The sequence below is a fragment of the Mesoplodon densirostris genome, chromosome 9 (genome assembly GCF_025265405.1).
Source record: "Mesoplodon densirostris isolate mMesDen1 chromosome 9, mMesDen1 primary haplotype, whole genome shotgun sequence".
Classification (NCBI taxonomy): domain Eukaryota; kingdom Metazoa; phylum Chordata; class Mammalia; order Artiodactyla; family Ziphiidae; genus Mesoplodon; species Mesoplodon densirostris.
The window spans coordinates 45,869,857-45,889,601 of NC_082669.1; the positions used below are offsets into that span (position 1 = coordinate 45,869,857).

General features: G+C 34.7%; 1 protein-coding gene across 6 annotated transcripts in view; it reads left to right on the top strand.

Annotated features, from left to right (window-relative positions):
- Window positions 1–19,745, top strand: part of DGKB (diacylglycerol kinase beta) — a 653,248-nt gene that overhangs the window by 248,317 nt on the left and 385,186 nt on the right. For all 6 annotated transcript variants that reach the window (XM_060107578.1, XM_060107580.1, XM_060107582.1 and 3 more), the window contains one exon: window positions 624–784. In XM_060107578.1, the coding sequence (XP_059963561.1) occupies window positions 624–784 (161 nt within the window). The remainder of the gene's footprint in view (window positions 1–623; window positions 785–19,745) is intronic.

The window sequence follows — 19,745 nt, forward strand, 5'->3', positions numbered from 1 at the left end:
TAGGGCACACCTGGTAAAAGGAACTTGGGAGAAAAATGAAAATAACTATAGTGCACCATGCTAGTTCTACAGTAGGGCTAGTTTTGAGAACTGTGTGCTGTGGTTCTGTACAGAATCCATTATTTTGGGAGGGTGGCTTCTGGAAAAAAGTGTTCTCAAATATAAAGCCTGCAGAGGGAGTAGCAGCAAGGGACAAGTCTAACATGGCATCCAGGCTTTTTACTATAGCAACTGGGTGGAGGGGAAAGTCAACTGTCTTTCAGAGGGAGAGTTCACAGGAGGATGATACCAAAGCACATCATTAATTCCACTTTGAATAAATACATTGATGAAAAGTTTTGTGAGGGGTATGCATTGGAGATGTTCATTTGGCAGTTGGCTCTACTGAGAATTTGTCCCACAGGAGCTACAAATTAAATGAGTTACAAATTAAAGCTAAAGATAAAATATTGGTATGAGTATAATAAGATTATAGTTAATTCTTCAACCTGTGTTAGAATTTGCTTTAAAATGCATTATTTAGCTTTAGAATGATACACACATATTCACACGCCTAAACATATATAATTGTAGCTTTTGTTATTTGATTATATTTTTTCTCAAGATAATTTTTTTTTCATTAGGTTATGAAGGTGAGAATCTGATGAAAATCTTAAAAGACATTGAAAACAGCACAGAAATCATGTTGGACAGGTGGAAGTTTGAAGTCATACCTAATGACAAAGATGAGAAGGGAGACCCAGTGCCTTACAGTATCATCAATAATTACTTTTCCATTGGCGTGGTAAGATTTTCCACTAACCATTCTTTTTTTACCAGTTCTGGATAATAACTGATGTAAACTCTTATACTATGAAGATTTACTGATTATAAATAATTTATTTTATCTTTGTGTCAGCAAAACACCTCTTCTAATGGGTAATAGTAAAGCTTATGAATTTATTTAAAGTCAGAGAATCAGCAATGAATTTTTCATGTGTTAAACACAGGAAAGAAACTATATTTTATGTAATTGGCTTGACCATTTGTGTTAATAAAATGAAGCTTAGAATGGTTTATAAGGTAGTTACAAGTTTAGAGTATAAGCTACAGTTTCACATTACTAAAAATGTGAAAACAATGCATCAAATTTTTTCTTATTTTGAAATCTACATTATAATATCATAACTTATTAGGTTTTTATTTATAGACATTTTAAAATTTATGGTTTAGTGTAAAGTCTAAGAAAAATGCTGCTAGTATTCTTAAGTGGTTAATAAGTCAAAAGGTTAATTTTTCACTTACTTTCTTGAAAAATTTGAGACCAAAATTAAAGTATCATTTGGCAATTTAAAGAGTTATTGAAATTTCAATCCCTAAGAAATTAATAATCTTAACAGTAATTTTACTTGTATTTATATATATTACCCAGTAATTATGAAGTCTTTAAAATATATTATCTACAGCATTACATTCCATTGAACACATTTGCCCAATATTAATCTTACATCATGTCTCATTTCTCTCTTATGCATGTGCATGTGCACACATACACACAGAGACACAACTAGCAAACTATAAAAAGCATTGGTTGAGTCCATGAACTTAGGAGTCAAGCTACCTTTAGCAATTTTTTTTCTTCTTAGTGTGCATTCATTTACCTGTATCATGGTAGTTATTATTTTCTCTCTCATTGTTGTAAATAATGTGATTATACATTTAAAGAGCCTCATATAATGATGCATAATGAAGGCTAAATATACAATCTTTACTAATACTATGATAATGATTATTATTATTTGCAAGAAAAATGTAATGCATTTGATCCATTAAAATTCTATTTATATTTGATATGAATAACAATATTTTAACAGCTATATTGGCAAATAACTTACACACAACCTAATTCACTCATTTTAAGTAAACCTTTTAATGATTTAATAAATCTATCCCATATTAGAGCGTTTTCATCACCAAGACAAGAACCCTCATGCCCACTTCTAGTCAATTCCGGGTCCTTCCCCCAGCTCCAAGCAAAGCTCTAATCTTTCTACCTCTAAGATTTGCCTTTTATGGATAGTTCATATAAAAGAAATAATACATTATATCATCTTTTGCATCTAGCTTCTTTCACTTCACGTAATGTTTTGAGGTTCACTTATATGAACTACATGAATACTGTATTCCTTTTATTGCTGAGTAGTAAGTATCCTATTGTGTGGATATATCATATATTGTTTATCTCTTCACGGGTTGATGCACATTTAGATTGTTTCTGGTCTTTGGATGTCATGAATAAGGCCACTGTCTTGAGTCCCTATAGTTAATTTTTTATTTTGGTTACTGTACTTTTTGACTCAAGAATTTCTATTTGGTTCTTTTTTATATTTCTAGGTCTTTAATTGATATTTTCTATTTGAATAGTCATTGTCCTTATACTTTCCTTTATTATTTAAGCATAGTCTACATTAGTTTTTTTGATCAATTTATAATAGCTGTTTTGAAGTCTTTGTCTGCTAAGTCCAACATCTAGGGTCCATCAGAGACATTGTTTGCTTTTTCCAAAGTATGTGAAACACTTTGCCATTCCTCTGCATGTTTGCTAATTTTTTGTTGGAAACAAGAGATTTTATATAATATATTGTAACAACTGTGGATTTGCATTCTCCCATAGGTGTTATGTTTGTTCCTGTGTTTGCTTAGGGATTTCCCTCCACTAATTATAAGGCGTCTTTCTCCCCTGTAGTGTATGGATATACTGATGCCTCAGTATTTTTGTTTTTGTTTTCTCTTCTTGCTTTTATATTAATCCTGGCTTCTAGGGATCATTCCTGGGTCGGCATGATTGACCAAAGTTTGTGCTTAAACACCTTGAGACAGTTCATCCCTTTGCCACTGAATCTGTATGTTTATTGGGGAACACATACAAACTGCAGGCAATTATTAATCTGATTCAGCTTTTAATATCTGCTGGCCTTTTTGTCTCTTCTGCTCATGTAGAAGGCCTCTCACTTAGCCAAAGATGTATAAATAACTATGGCCCTCTTTGGACTCTCCTGAACATATGTGCGACCTTGCACATGCATATAGCCTTTCAGACAGCCAGGAATATGTGACAGCTTATCAAGGCCCATTATGGCTGTCTCATTCTCAAGATCTCCTTGAATATCTGGCTAGTTGGCTGGTTAGTTGCTTGCCTTAGTTATTTTCACAAACTGAGGCATGCTGCTACCTTTGCCACTGAGATTACTATTATTTTGGATAACTCTGGGTCATGGAGTTTTTCCAGCTTCCACTCCAAGTCATGTTAGCTCCCCCGACAGTAAAGTTGCTTGCTTTCATAACTTGCCCCACCCTGGTAGATCTATAGTACTGATGGAGATGGAGGGTAAGGTAGCAGCTCAAGGTTGAAACATCACAGATTGCCAGTATTCTTCTCTTAGGTTCAGTAGTTTTTCTTGAATAAATAGTTCTCAGTTTGTTATATGCCTTTGATCAATTTTTAGTGGTCCTCAACAGAAGTTATTTCCTTTCCATCACAGGAGACATTTGTCAGTGTTTGGACACACATTTGATAGCCATGGCTAAGAGAGGATTCCTACTGGAAGCTAGTGGGTAGAGGATAAGGATACTGATAAACACTCCCAGTTCATAGAATAGCCCCCCAAACACACAAGAAAGAATTACATAGCTCAAAATGTCAATAGGGCTGAGGTTGAAAAACCTGATATCAATAAACCAATATTAAATACAAAACTCAAGATGTTGGAAAAGGGGAAATAGCTAACACATGAAGAAAAGGAAAGCTGTAATAGAAATAAGACAGGACATACAGCAAAGAATAACAAGAGCAAAAAAATTGAATATGAAACCAAAAACTGGATTTTTGAAAGTAATTAATCAAATCTACTGCAAAATTGATTTTATAAAAATATTGTAAAGAGAATTACAAATAAATAATATAGAGTGAAAAAAGACCAAAAATCCCCCCCGTAAAGACAAAACATAATATCCCAACTGAAAATATTTTAGGACTAAATAAGGAAGTATAGCAAAGTTACTAAATATAAAATCAACTTAAATATTCAATATTATTCCATTATATAAGCAATAATCTATACATTTACAAAAACAGCAACCAAAAAATTAGAACTATCCAGAAATTAATAAAGAATATACAAGACCTATAAACAGAAACATTAAAACTCTCTACAAAAACATAAAAGATCAGAATAAATAGAGACATTTTCTATTCTTAGATGGGATAGCTTACTAATTTGTAATATGCAAATTAATGTATACCTTTAACCTGTAAGTAATCAAAATTAGAGCTGGATTTTATGACAAATTTGAAAAACTTTTTCCAAAATATATATAACAAAGTAGCTCAGTCAATTTTAATAAAAAGAAATGGAAAAATGTTTTACCAAATAAGACATGTTATAAATGAATTGGATAATTATAATAAAATAGTGCAATGAATGAATAGAGGAAGAACTCAGTGGAGAAGCAGAGAGACACATATCGAAACTCAGTATAGATGTGGCCCAAAATCTCATTGGAGAAATAATGGTGCTTCGTTGACAAGTGTTCAAAAACTACCTTTCTAGAGGGAGAAAATTTTGTTAGAACTCTACATTAGATAGGCAATTGCTAGATATATGGAAGTACTAAATTTGAAATGCAAGGTTTAGGACCTAATTCAAGAATATGTAATAGCATTCATTTATGATTTTAAGGTAGAACAGAACTAAACAAGGTAGATTTTGATTGCGTTTCTTTAGAAGGGTCCTGTTCCATTTAACTTGGAGCCTCTTTCACTGAGTTTGACACGGGAAGGAGAGGTGTGAAGAGAGGGAGAGCATCCTTCCCTGAAATATTTGCCTCTGTCCCAGCAAGACGGAGGATCAACACTCAGGGTCACAATCAGACCAGCAGACTTTATAAAGAGTTCAAGCTTTGGCTGTCACTCAGCCAGGCCACCTTCTATTTAGCAACTTGTATTCCTCTGCCCCAATGAGTGATTCCAGCAGACAACAAAAAGAAATGAATTGTGTACCTCAAGCTTATATATTCCTGAATATATAAGAAACAGTGGAACTGGAGCATTGAAAGAATAAGGGGGACATTTCAACTCTTTGCTATCACCAGCATGAGAAAGCTTAAGATGGCACATAATTTGTACTTGAAATTATCTCTAGGAACCCTCCTACCTCCTAGTTACAAGGTGGTCTCAAAACTTGACTCTACTGTCAGTGTTGTTTTCATTATTTCAATAATTGTCTTTTATATACTGACTGTGATTTACAGTGTACATAAAACCTTACTTCAAATTTTTAGAGAACCTGTGAGGCAAACCTCAAAATATTAGTGGTCTGACAACAACTAAAAATTAGTTCTTCCCTCACATGTTAGGACAGCAGGGGTTGACTTTTGAGGAGAGGCTCTGGTCCACTTGGTCAGTCATTGACCCAGGGTCCTTCCATCTTGTGGCTCCACCCTCTTCTTGATACACAGAGCCCTCTCTATTTTAACAGTTGGGCAACAAAAGAGGGTGAAGTATTGGCGTTTGTGTTTTTCTGTTGGTTTGGTTTTTTTTTTTTTAATAGATCAGGCCTGTAAGATGTTCAGCTTGTAACCCATTGGTCATATCTGAATCAATTAGATGCACCTAATTGTAAGGAAGCTGGGAAAGGAATTCTGTCTGCCCAAGAAGAGAAGGGAAATTGGTGAATAACTAGCCAGTTTCTTCTAATTTCTTTTTGTAATGCCTTTCACTTTTAGCCAGAACAATTCGAAATAATTCTGAAATCATAATTAAATCTGAGAGTAGGTATTCATCTACAGTGGTGATCCTTAAATAAAAGCACATTTATTTATTACCTTCTATGTGCCAGATACCGTTTGAGGGTTGGTTAGCAGTGAACAAGAGAGAAAAAGTCTATATAATCACTAAACATATTATTGTGAGGTGAGAGAGAATTCTCATGAGAGACTTAACAGCTGGATGTTAGAAATATAGATTATAGAAATTAATAAGAAAAACTGCTATGTTCTACCTTTCATTCTGATTTTGCACTTTAATAACTATAGATAATCTCAAAAATCACAGTTAAAAAATTGTTCACCCATTGCATCACCATCAAATTCATACATGCCATTAGTTTTATCCTCACTGTTGATTCTTCATTCATTTGCTTATTAAACAAAAAAACTAAGTACATTTTTTTTTTTTTGGTAAGGCCCTGGAGTTATAGAAGTGAATAAAAGAGATCACCTCATTATTAGAACTTGGAGTTTAATGGTAGAAAAAGCATTGACAAACAAATGCACAAATACAAGTTTTTTGGAAAATTATGATGTATACTGTGAAAAAAAAAAAAAAGTTGCCATGAGCTAGAATAAGGGACAACAACTTTAGGTCTCATGGTCAAGGAAGGCCTATATAAAGAACATACATTTAAGAGAGGATATGTGGAATACACATAAGTCAGGTGGGCACCAAAGAGATGGAAAGAGCATACCAAGCAGGTATAACTGTATGTGAAAAGCTCAAGGAGAGAAAAGGCCCGTTGTGTTCAAGGACCTATAAAGTCAGTGTGCCTGGAACATAAAGATAGAAGGTGGGAATGAATGACAAAAAAGGCAGTAGCAGAAGTGGCTGCTGCCATGTCTTGAAGACTTGGAAGCCAAGGTGTGGTGTCTGTCTTTTAAGAGAGGCCACTGAATGATTCAATGAATATAATCGGGAAATGAAGTCCAATTTATGTACAGCAGGAGTTCGTCTACCAGAGGTAATAGTTAGACATTAACTAAAAGGGAAAACAAGTGTCATAAAAAAGATACATATAGCTTTGGATATTTCATTTAACCTAAAACCTATAAATATAATTGAATTGAGAAATTTTTTCTTATAGGTCCAGCTCATGTCCTTTCTTTGAATGTGTATCATCGACTGGGGTTCTACAAAGTTTGCTTGTATAAATCACATTCCATAATAAACCATCTGTGATTTCCATTTTTAGTTTCTTTTAAGTGGAACAAAAATTCAAAAGATACTTGTGAAGCAGTATAAAATCCTTCTAGATTTTTACAATAGTTTAAAAAATCTTTTATGATTTTTCTTACATATGATTTTATAACAAAGAATATATAATTCTATAGCAGTTTTAGAATTGCATTTATATCAAATCTTCCCAAATCATCTTTGTTTTCATATAAAATACTTTCTTTTTGTAATCATATTTTCCATTTATATAATAGGTAATTAAATGATATAATAAAGACTAAAACTGGCATAAACAGTGTTGGGAACAACACAAATGACTCTTGGTAAGTGTAAACCTCAAAATGTAGAAACACTGCCGGATGTAGTAGCTGAGAGGGGCTGGGACTGAGTTACAGGATGCTTCAGTATCCACAGTGGGCAATAGGAAGTACATTGATGGGCATGTCTCCCTCTGGGTCCCTGAGGAGACAGGACCACTGGGACCACTGCTAAGGACTGAGGCCAGGTTACAGGGCTGCTTCAAGATCCATAGTATGCATTTTACAAAGCAGTCACCTTTTCCAGTCTTTACTGACCGGCCTGGGCATAGAAACACCTTGTCAGAGCAGCTAAGGATTCTGAGGCTCTGTCGGACTTTTTCTATAGATGCACCCACTCCCCACCTATTGTTCCCTCTTTGGGAAGGTGGGGGGAGGCATTCTTAACATTGTTTGCTTTCTCTCCATCCCCCAAAGCCAGGGTGGGTGCTGAGAGCCTTCTGTGTGTTTTCCTTAGGGCAGAACCCTGAAACGCACAGATCTGGGGAACTTCGGACGATCCCGCGGAGCTGAGCCAGCCGTCCGCGCATGCTCACCAGCAGTCCGCAGGGGCTCCGCCTCCCACGCGGCACGCACGCATAGGGCACGCATGGCGTGTCAGCCAGGAGGCGGGGAGGGCTGAGGTACGCAAAGCGTTGCAGACGCCAGGTGGGGTGAAATCGTCAGTTGAGGCTTCCAGGGTAGCTTGTGCGCCAGCCTCCTGAGGGAGTCCGTGCATTGGTCTGTAGGCTCTTTAGGCTCCAGCGCCCCTTGTTGAGGTCCAGGCCCTTGTGGCTCTGAGTCCTCCTCTCGCCTGCCTGCTCCCAGCCTCTCTCAACACCTCAGCTGTGGTGAGACCCTCGCTATTCCCGGTGAGGCAAGAAAGAAGTGGCCTTTGGGGCAGCGTCCTGGAGGCGTGGGAAGCTGAACACTCACTCCCAACGCTCCCACTCCCCCACCCTCACCCCGGGGGAAATCTCAGGCTTAGTGGAGCCTCTCCTGGCACTGAGCTATGCCACTCTGGGGGAGAGGCCATGCAGGTAAAGGGAAAAGTGTTCTTACCCCCTTCAGTGGGTCTGATTTCGGATTTTTTGCTCAAGTGGTGTGCTGGAATTTCTCCGCTGGACTCCCTGACTCCCAACAAAGGTATTACTATCTATTCCTTAGTGGTTGTCAAAATCTATGTTCGTTTAGGAAGGGGTGGGGGGGGGTGATGCTGAAAACGCCTCTTCCGCCATCTTGCTGACGTCTCTACAAGAATTTTGTTTTTAAAACAAAAAGAAACAGAGCGTAATAAATTTGAAAATATAACCACAGCTATGGAAAAAGTTTAAATAATTATGAGTATATCCTGTGCATCTGTGCTAGTAAACTTTATCATGTGGAAGAAATTTGAGTATTGTCTGTCCAAATGAAGAAAGCTGAAATATGCTGAAGAGGAAGGGGTAGGAAATCTAAGGCAGCAGTTCTCAAACTTAAGCATGTATCAGAATCACCTGAAGGGCTTGTTAAAATGCAGACTGATGATCCTCAAACCCGGGCTTTCAGTAGGTCTGAATTGGGGTCCAAGAATGTGTAGTTCTAACAAGCTCCCAGGTGATCCCAGTATTTCCTATCCGTGGTCATACTTTGAGAACCATTTCTCTAAGCACATAGCCAAAGAGGAAGAGGTAAAAATGTAGTAAAAGAACTATTTAAACTGCTGTCATTTCAAATGATTTTTCATAGAACAAATACTTCTTATATTTTAAAAATTGTTCCAGAATATAGATTAAGATGGAATGCTTTCCCATTCTTTTTACATAGCTGGCAAACCTCAGTATCAATACCTCAAACACAACCCCCAAAAAGAGCATACATATGTGTATATAAATACAACAGTTGCAAGCATCAAAATTAGCAAATAAATTCAGGTATTCTATTTAAGGGCTAAAACCTATTGACTGTAGGGTTTATTTCTACAAAGTCAAAATATGTCAATGTTAGTATAATTATTTAAATAATAGGTTTGCTATTTTTTATAATTAAAAACTACTGAAAATGTGTAAAACATTTTCTGCAAATTAATAGTTAATATTATAGTAATGCATACTAGAGGCATCCCAAATAAAATCAGGAAGAATACAGGGATTTTTCTGTCACCACTCTAGTTATCACTTTTAGAAAAGTGAGCTAATAATAATAAAAATTTAAATGTCATAAATATTGACAAGAGACAGGCTTACTGTTATTTGAAGATGATACGATGACGTATATAGTAAATATTCATCAACTAAACATGAAACTAGTAAATCAACTTAAGGTGCCAAATACTAGATAAATATACAGAAAAATGACCGTGAAGCCTTCCTTTATAAAATTACCTGTTAATATAAATTTAGTTAATGATACCAGAAAACTATGAAATATCAAGGTTTACATCTAGTAAGAAAGACACCGAGCTTATAGGGAGAAAACTAATACAAAGTTATAAAATAAAACCTGAGTAAGTCATCTCATGTTCCTATATGGGAAGAAATCAAGACTCCTCGAATTAATTTATAAATTTAGTCTATTGCTACTGAGAACTTTCGTAAGATTACTGGTAGTTGTTTTGATAAATGATAATTTACAATTATACAAAAATGCCTTTATATTTTTGAGATAATTAATATCCTTTAGTGGTCAGTTTCCTTGCCATGTGCAGAATACTATCAAATTAATGTAACTAAAATATGATAGTACAAAAATAGATGAATAGACAAGAATGTAAGATTAGACCAAAAAGATGACAAAGATATGCAGAGAATTTAGTATTTGTAAAATGTTGAAATTTCAGATCATTGGATAAAAATGAAATGCACAGTAAATTAGGTGGCAGAATTGGTTACTCTTTTGAATGAAAATAAACTTATATTTGCATTCATATCCATGTGAAATATACATCCACTAGATTAAAAATGCAAATTATATCTTATAAATTAATATATAGTATAAGATAATGTTAATATAATAATATCTTATAAGTAATACATTTATAAGATATTAGAAGAAAATATCAAAGTACATTGCTTAAGGTAGGAGAAACCTGTGTGAGGCAAACCAGAAACTTAAAACCCATAAAAGAAAAGGAAATTAAAATTACTTTTCATAATCTTTCATTTAAAAAAGTATATTAAAACTCATTAACAAAATCAAAGAAAATATTTCCAACACAAGTAATAAACATGGTGTTAATAAACTAAAATATGGAATTCTTAATGAAAAACATCTAATAGAAAAGTAGACTAAGACTATGAAAATTACAATGAATAGCCAGATAAAAAGATTCCTGTTATTAATTTATAAGGAAATGAAAAATTATACAATGGGTTATCTTGTTTCAGATTATTGAAAATTACAAACAGTGGTAGTATCTAATGTCAATGAGTGTATACAAAAATAGGCACATTCATAATTGTGTGGTGGGTCTATAAATTTAATCTTTTGGAGAGTAATTTGATCGTATCTGTTAAAATGTGAATACCCTTTGAGCCATCAGTCCCATTTCTAGGAATCCATTCTGCAGAAGTAAATAATACAAAAGCCTAAACTGTACCAATTATATTTAGTGACATACAATTGGGAACAACCTAAAAGTTTATCATTTTGAACAGGAAAAGGGTCTCAAAATTATAATGGTAAATCACAAAAGCAAATTGTCCGTAATTAAGCACTCTTTCTCCTATTCTTTAGAGAATGAGGATAATAGCTATCTTTTTTTTTTTTTTTTTTTTTGCTGTACGCGGGCCTCTCACTGCTGTGGCCTCTCCCGTTGCGGAGCACAGGCTCCGGACACACAGGCTCCGCGGCCATGGCTCGCGGGCCCAGCCGCTCCGCGGCATGTGGGATCTTCCGGGATCGGGGCACGAACCCGTGTCCCCCGCATCGGCAGGCGGACTCTCAACCACTGCGCCACCATGGAAGCCCGATAATAGCTATCTTAAGGAAGTATTGCGGGCTGAGTTAGGGACTCTTAAAACTCTTACAACAGTATCTAGTGCTGATGCTCAATAAATGTTAAGAATGATGATAGTGATAAAATATGAACGTTTTTTTATGTAGCTTTGTCTCTAAGGGCATAAAAAAGAGTCAGCAAACATATATGCCAAAATGTTAACAATATTAACATTCTTATGTAGGGATTTGGAAAGGGAAATGATACTTTCTCTTCTTAATATGATTCAAAATATTGTAAGACCATGGGCAATCTTTAAAATTTCACAGGATTATTCAAATGTATCTAAGTCTCTAAACCTGCTACCATGATGCTTAAATTCTCCTTCAAATATTCACTCTGACCTGTTCTATATCCCTGCCTCTTATAAAAATTGTTTTAATAATGATTTGAGATTTGATGTGGTTTTATTTGCTTATTTTAAGTGGATAGACTTTACTAAATTATACTTGCCATTCTGTTGATTCTTGTTTCATACATTCTCATCTTTTCCTTTAATTTCTTTATGTTCACTGTGTGTTGGACATTCTTTAAACATTGGGTACTATAGTGAAAATCAGTATTGGAGAATAGAGCAGACATAACTTCAGTTATTATTCAATCTGCATTTTTGTGGAGGGTGAGACAAACAAATTTGAAGTAGTAGTAAGTGTTATGAAGGAAAGATGCAAGGTACTATGATAGAAAGTGACTAAGAGTGTGCATGGTCTTTATTTCACTGCTGAGTGGAAAATATTTTCTGTTTTGTATGATACTATTTGGTGCGCTTTTCACAGTGAATTCATCTGTACTGGGCTGCCTGTACCAGACCATAACAAATGCTTCTGTTTCAAGTGTTGTTGCATTCGCTTCCTCTTCTTTTCTTTCTTTTTTTTATTGAGGTATAATTGACATATAGCATTATGTTTGTTTCAGGTGTACAACGTGATTCAATATTTGTATGCACTGCAAAATGAACATGACAGTAACTCTAGTTAACATCCATTACCATACACAGTTACACAGTTTTTTTTCTTTTTTTGTCTTGTGATGAGAACTTTTAAGACCTACTTTCTTACTTAGTACCTTTGAAATATGCAGTGTGGTGTTACTGACTGTAACCACCATGCTGCACATTACACTCCCATGACAATTATTTTATAGCTGGCAGTTTATACCTTTTGACCCCCTTCACCCATTTTGCATCCCCTCTCCTGGCATCTACCAGTCTGTTTTCTGTATCTATGAGCTTGGTTTTGTTTGTATTATTTTTTTAGATTCCACATACTAGTGAGATCATACAGTATTTGTCTTTCTCTCACTTAATCTCACTTAGCATAGTGTTCTCAAGGTCCATCCATGTTGTCGCAAATGACAAGATTTCATTCTTTTTATGGCTAATATTCCATTGTGCATGAATACCACATCTCCCTTATCCATTCATCCATCCATCAGTTCAACTTAGGTTACCTGTTTCGATATCTTGGTTATTGTAAACAATGCACGAATGAAATTGGAGGTGCATGTATCTTCTCAAATTAGTGTTTTCTCCATTTGCAACAGCTCCACTTTCTCTTCGGCCATCTCCCCTTTGCCGATTTGGCCTTATGCATCCCAAAGGTATCAAGGCCCTCATTGTTAGCCTTAAGACCACTGGCTCATTAATTTTATTTTTCACCTTTCTGGTTTTGTTGATAACTGTGACTTTCCCAGTCCATAACCACACTGACCCTGACTTCTCATGTTATTGTCCTTGTGGCTTTGAGCTGGAGAGTCAACTTCTGGAAAAGATACTGATGGGAAACTTGAACATCTGGGAACTGTAGAACCCAGGCTCCATGGAAGTTCCCTGTTGAAAAACATTCACTTTTCTCACCAGTACAGAAAGCAAGAGAGATTATATATTTAAAATGCAAAGGTATAGTTCAAATTAATAATAGCTGCCTCACATACACAAAGGATCATCTTAAGTCCCTTTAACCATTAACTTTTTCCTGTCCTGTGAGTAATCATCCAGACAAGCAACGCATGCCATATTGCAATAAGGGGAGTATGAATGTGTAATGTCAGGGAAGGAAGGGTGTTAGTACACAAAGGTACTCCTAGTGGAGGATTCAGTTTAACAGAACGGCAGACTATTCCTCTTATGGGCCATTTACCAGGATTTATAAATGGCGTTGTTGAATAAATATTTCTTAACTTCTGATGGTGTATACTGTACTTACATTAGTATAAAAATTCTAAAATATTGAGTCATTGTTGGTCATTTAGTACTCTAGTTCTGATTAGTATTTTAGTCACAAAAGAGTTCATTTATTAGATTATTCCACAAATACTTATTCAGTGCCTGCTGTAATTCCTGGATAAGCGTTACAGTGGATACAAAGATGAACATCATGCCAGAAAGAAGTGTGAATTCCAGCATATTGGATGTAAAACATTACACACATGCATCTTCCCTTAAATGTGGCTACAAGAGATACAAATAAGTAACGTTTCAGGGAATTAATTTTTGTCCCTTTAAACTGTCAGCATATTTATCTTGTTATTTTAAATTTATGATATTAAGTTATTATAAAGAGCATAATTATTATAAAGAATATTTAGCCCTAGAAAAATAGATATAAAGGATTTTTAGGATGTATGTCAGCCATTACCTTACTGTTAATTGGAGCATCAGTGTATAATAAACCAAATACACAAACATCTGTATTACCTTTCAGTTTAATTTGTGGAGAAAAAATTTTAAGACTCATTTTGAGTTAGACTGCAATAACAATAGTGTGACATAGTATTTCAACCATAGTAAGTGTGAAAATAATAAAAGATTTAAGTAAACCTATTTCTCACTAAGTATATCAGTGATCATCTTTGCAACTGAGAATATGCATAATTATGCATAATTAAAACCTATGAATCCCCACCCCCTAGGTCTCTGAGGCAGACTCTGAAAAGCCCATGGATTATATCCATGGAAATGCTTCTACTAACATAAATTATATCTGGCTTGCTGACATCGATAGATATTCAGCCACAGAATAGTGCTCATGTAAGATTGTCTTAGCCCAATTCTGTTTTCCCTACATAGAGTATTGATTTTGTAGCAGCTGTTAATCATCCCAGTAAGTTCCAATTTGGATACTCTTCAACACAGACGTCAGCACTGTGAGCAGAAACAAGCAAGGCAATAAGAATTTCAAAGGCTTCTGGAAAGGTCCTCCATTTTTTGTAGAACATATCCAGAAACAAGTTAGTATTGCACGCTGTGTAAAAAGTGAAAGCCAACATGAAATTTAAAACCTTTTCCATATTAGTACTTCTGAAATTGGAAATGGGTCTGTGCTCTCTGTGGAATTACTCTCTGAGTCTGGAAGAAATCTGACAAAGACTAGTGGACTTCTAGTGCACCATTTATATTACCACCCAAATGTCCTATCAAATAGATATTTGCATAGTTATGATTTAATATCCTTCAGCCTTAGTCAGTCACTAAAAGCCTCTTACTCCTCCAGTGTAGGAAAAATGTGACTACTGAATTCTCATAACTACAAATTTCAAGTTAGTGGAATAGTTAGCAATCAGAATTCCTTTAGTTATTAGCCCTTTCTTACATTACTTATTTCCCTGTGCCTTTACTGAAGATACAAAGGAAGTATCTTAACCATATAAATTTAGTTATGATCACAAACTGGTTAAGAACATAGAGTTTTTGGTCTGGTCCTGAAATCAATAAAATTAGACTCTGAACATGATCAAATCTATTTTTTTAAATCTCATTTCTTTTTCTATATCCATTTCATCTATGTTTTTATTATAAACATATAATTTTTAAGCTACCACCCTTTTATTACTTAACTTTAAATTTGTTTTGGCCAAATTCTATTGGTCTAAAGATAATTCTGTTATTAAGCCAACAATAATTTATGTGTTTTCCTAAGTGAGGAACTTGGATTATACATTTGAGAAATTGAAAACATTAATCAAGTAAAGCCTTTAATCCTCATTATAGAAAGACATTGTTTTCAAATGTATTTTTCCCATTTTATGACGAAGAAATTTATAATGACATTAATGCTGAATTGGATAATATGTTTTTCCTGGATAGTCTACTTCATACGTTTATTGGAAGATTCTGTTTCATAGGACATTTGTTTCTGAAATAGGTTATTTATCTTAAGAAAGATTCACAGTATTTGAATAAATTGTCAATCACCAAAAGATTACTAATCTCAAATACATGATAATTTTACCTCACGGCAGTTTATTTTACCTACAAAATTTTAATGTCAATTCAGTTCTTATCATTTTCTTAAGATTACATAGTGTTTCTCTTTTATTGGCTAGGCCACATTAAACCCTTCAGTAAATTATTTAAAAAATAATTAACTTACTCTTTACTGAATGATAAGTTATTCGTTAAGGATCAAGCAAAATATTGAGAATTTTTTCAAAACAGATCCATCATATAAAAACCGATAATATTAAAATTTGATTTTACCCTCAAAACCAAAAACCCCAAAGTAGAAATTTGAATCTGAAGCTGAAACAAAATTGTTCGTGTTTTATTAATAAATTTTCAAGTATTGCTCTTTCATTAAGCAACTGATTGCTGTATTTTCCAATTGTCTTTTTTTTTCCCCACCAGGTATTCTGAGGTTTTTTTTTTTTTCTTTTTTTTTTTAATGTGCAGACTTAAATACTTTTGAGTTACTTTTCCTGTACTTTCTTTATCACGCAAGAAAGTTTATAGTGGGTTTTGATTATTGACACAAATTTTTGATCTTTGAAGATGATACAATGCAGTGTTTAATTTAAAATATTTAATTAAAATATAAAATATTTGGGGAAAGAAGAAAGTGCAAAACCCACATTACATTTAAAAAAGGAAACATTTATTCCTAGATAATTTCTGAGTCGAAAACAATTAATTTTAGTTGTCCCCACTTCATCTTGCATTTGCTGAACCAATGCAAGCTGGCTTTGTATCTTGCTACTTACTGTCTCACATACTAACGTTCCTGAAACTTCTCCGTCTGTTGTTACCTTTGACCTTCATATTTACCAGTTCAGTAACACTACCTTTCTCAATATTTTGCTTCATTTAACCTTGAATCACTTTCTATTTCTTGAATTTCTTTTCTCACTTCCTTTGGCTTCCTCAACCCCATACCCTCTCGAAACTTATAATTCTTTTCTGACCGCCTTGCTGAATATGTGTCACCTTCATGTGCTTTTCTGACTTCATCTGCCCTTTAATTGTGAAAGATTACCAGGACTGCTTTTCAGTTCTGCTGTTTCCTCTCCATATCTGCCTGGGTTATTTCATTCCTCCCCATGATTTCAAACATCATTGGAAAATAGGCCAGCATTCTCTGTACCACTCACATAGATCTCATCTTGGAGCTTCACAAATCTCCAAACCTAATGGAGGACTTCTGATGATTCTGTATCTGAATATTCTCTAAGTATTTTTTCTTTTTTTCTTTTAGTCCCGAAGGAGCTCAAACCCTTATCACCTCTAATTTTCACTGTTGGAGTGCTTCCTTGTGGTTCTTCTGTGCCTCCAGTCCTAATTCTTCAGGTCCATGCTCTGCTTAGCAGCCATGCCTCTACTGGCCCACTGTTTCATACAGATGAATTCCAAGCTGCGTATCATGTTCTGGCCCTGACACATCTTCAGCCTCATCTCCATTTTGGAAACTGCCAGTAGTTTCTAAAATGCTTCTTCGTGATCTGTAGTTTTACTCGTGTCATCAAGTCTGTCTGGGTGAAACCGATCCCCTTCATCCTTCCCCCAGCCCCGACCAGTAACTTCTCACAAATATATCCACCCTTTTCTAGTTAGCAAATTATAAGGTCAGCAGCTGTCCATTTGTGAATAATCAACTCAGGCTATTTTTCCCTTAAAAAGTCTTTCCTGAGCTATCAAAGTGAGTTTGCCACTCTTTTTTGGTACCTCATGTTACTCTTCACAGATCTTTATTTAACATTAATCACATTTTCATGTTTTTATAGTCATCTGTTTGTCTTTCCCTAGAATCTGAGCACCTTGAGATCAGGAATGTAAGTTATTCAAGTGTGCCTACTCTTTGCACATACATTGGCATACAGCATTTCCCAATAGATAATTAAGTGATCATTTACTGTGAATGAATAAATGTTCCACTCTCTTCCAGGCTACAGACAGATCTCTTTGGTTCCTCTTCTCACTCGTATTTAATTAAGAACATTCTCATTGTTAGAGAAAAGCAGGCATTATAAAATTTCCATCATAATTTAAACAAAACTTTCTATATGTGTATAAAGGTTAGCATGTTATTCTTTTGACAATTTCTAACAATTTTAGAAAATAGGAATATTGAAAAGCTGCTTAACGTGCAGAAAGGAATTCATAATATGCTGTACATTTTCTGTATGTATATTTCAAAGCATGGGATCTTCTCAAAAAAGCTATAAACGTAGGAGAGGCCTTTGTCTGACTTGAATGATTTTTAACAGAATTTTTATTTTATTTTATTTTTTTACAGTCATTTAATTTCTGGGACATGGACTTTCCTAATGTTCCATAACTAATTTAATCTCACCTGGTTTTAGCTGTCATGTGCTTTTAATGACTAAACTTGCAAAATGTATCATAGCTAAGGAATTTTTTTTAATATTAAAAAAAAAGCCCTACACACTTGCTAAGAGCTATAATGCTGCAAGTGACAATGATAAATGAGAGTGTATTCTTGAAGATGTAATTAATCTGCAGCAGGGTCAGAACAGCTCCTTAGGTAAATGAAACTAAATCAACTGTGTAGTCTATAATTAACTTACAACCATATTAGTCCAAGTGTAATGTTATTCATTATATATGTAAGTTATTATTTTCTCCATACGAAAGTGGTAATTTACTAAGTAATGATTAACAATCCATCTTAATACTTTAGTCATATTATCATAATATAATTTCATACATTTGCATTCTATTCCATTTACTGTTTCTGTTTGAAAGGCAGGAGTAGATGTCTATTCTTTATATTGTATGTACAGAAATGAATAAATTGAAGATAAAGCCTGATTTCTTGTGATTAGGTTAGTTCTCCCTTGCACTCCATGCATCAGGTCTATTTTGGATTATTTGAGAAGGTGGAGATATATACAATAAACATTAAAGCAGAGGTATGGCATTCAGTCTGCGCTGAGTACGTGTAAGAAAAATTCAAAGAAATAAAGTAAGGAATTACTGACTTTTCAAACCCATAACCAGATTTTTATTCCATATGTATCATTCCATATTGAGCCCTGAATCTATAACAAGTTCAGGCATTCAGTGATTATTATGGATATCAATTAACCAGGAAAGAGCTTACTTTATGCAAAGTGTAGTGCTTTTCCAAGAACATTTTAGCAAATTAGGGAAACAAATGAGACTCAACACAGAAATAAAACATGTTTTCTAAGGACTGCTTGGGATTCACATGGCCAAAACCCCAGTCATGCTAGTTTAAGCTAAAATGGGAACACGTTGACTCACATAACTGATCCAGGAGTGTTTCGGACTTCAAGCTGGGTTTGGAGGCTCAACGCAGTCATCAATACCATATTACTTATTCTGTCCCTTGGCTCAGTTGATCTTTGATTTATTCTCTAGCTTGGGTCCAAACAGTATTCTCTGGATTCAGTTTCTCTGTTTTTGGGTCTGCTTACTTCAGACTTGTCCCATCTAGTGGAAGAAATCACTCCCTGAAATTCTACATCTATAGTAGAAAGATGCAGTCTTACCTCATAGTTCCAGCAGCAAACCCTAGGGAAGTATTTGATTGAAAAAGTTTTGGACATACACTGAAGATGGGCTACATAATTTGTAAGGCCCAGTGTGAAATGAAAAGAAAGAGCTTTACTTGTTCAAAAGTTAAGAGTTTCAAGAATGAAGCAGTAGAACCTATTGCAAGGCCGTCCTGATGGTGAGGCTCCTTCTGATTACACAAGTCCTATGCCCCTGAAGCCCAGCCCTGCATAGACTCATTCCTAAAGGAATCACTGTGTCCTGAGGTACTATTGCATCAAAGAAGGTCAGTCCTGATGGTGATGAGTTTATTTCTACTTGAGTCACAAGGAATAAGTTGTCCATTATAGAGAGAGATTTTATTCTGAAAAAGAGGGAAGGGATATTTGATAGGCAAAGCCAGATATATGCTCACCAGAAGTCACTAAGAACTTGGGAAGTCACTTAAGAAGGAAACTGAAAGATTAATTCAAGTAAAAATTAATTCAAATCCTTGGTTTCTATATACATGCAAGTAATTGTCCTAGTTGGTAAGAATATTACTTAAGTACCATAATAACTGGTATTTCCTCTAAAGAACATTGCAATATAGCTGAGAAGATTTGAAAAACGATGAAAAAATTGAGTTGTTATTTTTGACTTTAATTTTTTACAGGTGCAGTTACTAGGTAAAAGCAGAGTAACAAGTTAAATAAAAGTAATATGTGTATTTGCCAAGATAGACTAGGTTATGCT